The sequence below is a fragment of the Epinephelus moara genome, chromosome 6 (genome assembly GCF_006386435.1).
Source record: "Epinephelus moara isolate mb chromosome 6, YSFRI_EMoa_1.0, whole genome shotgun sequence".
NCBI lineage: Eukaryota > Metazoa > Chordata > Actinopteri > Perciformes > Serranidae > Epinephelus > Epinephelus moara.
Genome location: NC_065511.1, coordinates 42128918 through 42133564, shown reverse-complemented (window position 1 = coordinate 42133564; position 4647 = coordinate 42128918). Strand labels below are relative to the sequence as shown.

Here is a 4647-nt window from a genome sequence, read left to right as displayed (position 1 = left end):
TACTCCGAGGTTTCTTACGGTAGTGCTAGAGGCCAGAGCAATGCCATCTAGAGAAACTATGTCATCAGATAAAGAGTCTCTGAGTTGTTTGGGGCCAAGAACAATAACTTCAGTTTTGTCTGAATTTAACATCAGGAAATTGGTGCTCATCCAAGTTTTTATGTCTTTAAGGCAGTTATGGAGTTTAGTTAATTGATTACTTTCTTCTGGCTTCATCGATAAATACAACTTAACAACATAACAACATAACATTAACAAACTGAAAACGATCAGATAAATAAACTTGTATCTTAAATTCAGACACTGATGTTTGGTCGCTGTGTTCAGGTTCTGGGACCTGGCGTATCCCGAGAGGTCGTACATCGTGGCGGGAGGAGCCAACGACTCGCTGCACTGTCCGTCTGTCCTCTACAGCAGGAAGATCATTGAGGGGACTGAAGTCGTACAGGTGGACACACACACACACACACACACACACACACACACACACACACCAGACAGGTATATGATAACTTAACAGTCTGAGGATATCAAACACTAAATACAGAAAATTCTATGAACAGGATTTCCCATCATGCCTCTGTAACTGTGAGGTCATTAACCCTTTAATGTGTCCGCTGCAGGAGATCCACAGTAAACAGAAGAGCGGCGTGGTGGAGGACTCGCCTCGCCGTGGCCCAGAATCCCTCCCTGTGGGACACCATGACATCATCACTGACATCGCCACCTTCCAGACGACACAGGGCTTCATCGTCACCTCGTCCAGAGACGGCATCGTCAAAGTCTGGAAGTGAGGTCACGCCACTGACTCACGAACAATACACACACACACACACACACACACACACACACACACACACACACACACACACAGAACATGTGTGTACCTCATGTGGACTCTGATCTGTGATGGATTGAGACAGGAAGTGACATCATCCATTCACTCGTTACAGTTTAAATGAATGAACTTATCTTCAGCGTTTCCCAGTAGTTGATGAACACCTCCTCCCATTGGCTGCTTCTGATGATGCGCAACAGTCACACGTGGCTTCCTGTTCCTCCCCGTCATATCTACACAGCGAGGCGGCAGGTGTCAGAGAACATTATTAATCTGTGCCCTCAGTACGCTTATTTTGACTTCTGTTAAAAGACGTCAACGCTCACACAGAGTTTAACGACCAACACATGAAGTCATCTCAGTTTGAATCAGAATCACAACTTCAGTAAATGAAAGTCGTCCACAGCGACTGTGTGAAAGAGACGAGGACGGATGGCATCAGATTTAGACCCTGTCTACATGCACACAGGTATTTTTGAAAACTGATATTTTCCTTTCAGGCTTAAATGAAATATTAGGTCACTGAAGGCCAAAATACGCCCGTTATTCTCAGTGTACAAGTGTTTGGGAAATTATGACATCATCTCGTCAATTTGCACGTACCCATCTTTGCTTTGTGTCATTAGCACGCTCCAGAAACAACAACAGTGGCGACCAACTTGTTTGTTCGTTAGCACTGTTGGTTCTAATGAAGCTGAGGCGCCGGACGGTTCGTTACACAGAACCATCTGAGAAGTGGATTAGATGAACCATCTTTTTGTCACCGTCTGTCACACGCTAACTTCAGTCAGATCAGATCATGGAGGATATGACGTCACAGAGACAGTCAGTGTCAACATCTGTTTGATGGAGAGGCCTCAGTGTCGTTCTCTGCTCTTCCTTCATTAAAGAAACGCTCTCCTGTTCTGATTTACTGAAGCTGCTGCAGCATCAACGCTGACCTCTTCAGGAGCTGCGACTCTGTGCCGTCACACAGCTAAACCTCAGCTGTAGCTGCCAGTTGCTCCTCACAGGACGTCACTGCTGGTTCAGACACAAACTTGAACCTTGATTAAATGGATTCTCACATGATCTTGTGACATCATGAGAATTCAGCTGCTTTACACTGAGACTTAATGTTGCTGCGCCACTGTGCAGACGTGCGGAGGTGTCTGCTGGGCTCAGTGTTGTTCGGTCCAGCTCAGCGTCCGCCGTTTAAAGTCCTCCAGAAACAACATGTTTGGAACGTTGTCATGGACTCCATCACCACCGACTGACTCGACAAGCGCTTGGAGTTGTTTTTGCGTTTTAGTGTGGACAGAGATGTTTTGTAAAGTGAAGGTCATATGAATGGATTTATTTATTTATATCAGTTTTCAGAAATACCTGTCTACATGTAGACAGAGCCTGAGTCTTTTCAGGGCACACATTTCTCATACAGGGAATAAAATCTGCATATTGAAGTCAAATGATATAAATCATAGTGAAATATAGTTATATAAGAAGATGAATTACTAAATTAGAAAACTACTAACTACACGTTCTCTGTGACACCTGCTGCTCTCTGCAGATTCAGCGTCTGCTCCAGTCCTCTGACAGGAGGAGGTCAAACTGGTCCTGAACCTGCTCTTTACATTTCACCTGAAATTATTCACAGTGGTTCACATAAAATCTATCGATTTTAGCTTTTAGACGTGATGGATGTCGTTTCCATGAGAATCTTTTCACGCCCCTAAAAACAGTTTATCAGCAGCCCCAACAATAACATTCACACAACCACATGCACCTGTTCTTCATCTCTGTGTCCTCTTCGGTCTGCGCTGTAGACTTTGTACATACGTTATTTTAAAATCTGAGTAATATAAAGTTTGATTTGAAACTTGTGTAAAATATCAAAGATGCATTTTGTTGCTGCAGAAATGTTACAAACTGCAGATGAACCATGTGACCTGCATTTCAGTGTTTGTCCGTTCACTTCAATAAACTCAGCAGCAAAAAAAAAATCTCCTCATGATTTTGTTTCGTCCAGTGAAATGATCGATTCGAGGTTTGTAATAAAATTACTGGGTTCATAGAAATAAATGTAATTACTAGTAATAATTTAACATTCGGAGGCTGTTCAGTGTTTCAGCTTTATGCTCATAATTGTTTTAAGAGTGACTCAAACTGTGGCACTTATCTTTTTGTAAGGCATCTTTATTTTGTTAACCTGAAGCCTATGTTCTCGTGTTTCTGTCTGAGTAACCAGTGAGTACAATTTTTTAAATTAGTAGTGTAGAGAGAGAGCGCTGCAGCAGGCAGCCAGGAAACGGACTGAAATGTGACATTAAGGGCGTGTTCGCACCGCCTGTTATCGTACATCCACTGAAAGATTCTCAGATTGTTATTCTGTGTCTGACAGCATTATAGACAGGATCCTACAGAGATAGAGCTTTATATTAAAGAGTAAGATCCTTTTTGTTTAAGCAGAAACAGCCCTGAAATCTCAATCACCAAATTCACCAGACTCCATTTAAATAAACCCTAATTTTATCACTGTAAAACAGACTTCATTCAGAGCTGGTACATGAACCCAAAACAACTTCTGAGTCCTCCAGCTTGTTTTCCATCGCTGGCAGACTTGTTTGACCCTGTGAACGCAACTTCCCTCTTTCCTTCCTTCGACCACCTTCTTGAAAATGTCGGTGTTGCTAATTTGTGCATATTCAAAAACCTGTTTATATCCAAGTCTTTCAGAAAGTTTAAAAGTTACATGAAGTTAAGAAACGTAAGAAATACGGGCTCTTCTTTTGGGCACCTCGACCCGAAACTGTTGGCGAGATGGTTTGTGCACGTCTTCATCGCAACATGCAGACCTGACTAAACAGACACACAGCTGTGTGACGCAACTGTTAAAACCCCCAGCTGAGACACATAATCTGCACACACTGTTTACATGTCCAAATACTGATATTAAAACCAGAGTAACACCATAGCCCATGTCTTAATCAGAAAAAGGCCTGATTGAGAGTATCTAAACAGAATGAGCTGTTTACATATTCTGAGTGATAGTTGAATATCAGTCACAGTAAACTGCAGTGTGAGAACAAAAACTGACCGCTGGAGCAACAGCAACAACTGGAGGCCTGGAGCTCGTCCTAAAATATGCTGTGAAATCCCAGAATCTGTTTTAACAACATCTGACCATCAGCTAATCAGCAGGTTGTTCACCTCCCCCGCCAAGATAAAAGTTCTCTGTAGTTTAAACATCATCAGGTGTCAACAATCAAATAAACAAACTGTGCATCAGGTTTTCTTAAATTCTTTATTGTTTGTTTTTTACATGAAGCACCATTGGTCGGTTTGATAAACCACAGACGGTGATCTCAGGTCCAGACAGACGATGACAGAGACTGAAACCTCGACATGTTTTCAGACCTTTTAAGGCTCAAACTGGGACTTGAGTCGCTCTGCAGCAAACTTCAGGCACGACGTGTTTATCTCTGTGAATAACTGAACAATGATCAGGTCTGTGTAGCGGCAGACTCTCTTAGGGCTCTAGTTTCGCAGACCGGGCGCGGCGGGGGCGCAGCGCACCTGCGCTTCGCCAACTGGGTGTGGCCAGGCGGATTTTGTAAGTTTGGCACACCGTGCGCGCTGGCGCAGTTACTCGTGTGTCCCACCTCCGTCCCTCCTACCTGCGCAAGTCGGAAAGAGGGAGGAGAGGAGGCGTGGAGTGGGTTTTACACACATCACACCAATCAAATGAGCCCCTCTCCTCGCCCTTAAATGTGCCGCACGAAGGCGTAATGAGAGTTTACTCAATTCGCCATGGCAGAAGAGAGCAGCAG

The 4647-nt window shown here is 43.7% G+C and overlaps 1 protein-coding gene across 1 annotated transcript in view; it reads left to right on the top strand.

Moving 5' to 3' along the window:
- pik3r4 (phosphoinositide-3-kinase, regulatory subunit 4) overlaps window positions 1-2830 on the top strand; it is a 41240-nt gene extending 38410 nt beyond the window's left edge. The window contains exons 20-21 of the mRNA XM_050046318.1: window positions 328-448; window positions 624-2830. Of these exons, the coding sequence (XP_049902275.1) occupies window positions 328-448; window positions 624-794 (292 nt within the window). The 3' untranslated portion in view covers window positions 795-2830. The remainder of the gene's footprint in view (window positions 1-327; window positions 449-623) is intronic.
- The last annotated feature ends 1817 nt before the right edge of the window (window positions 2831-4647 follow it).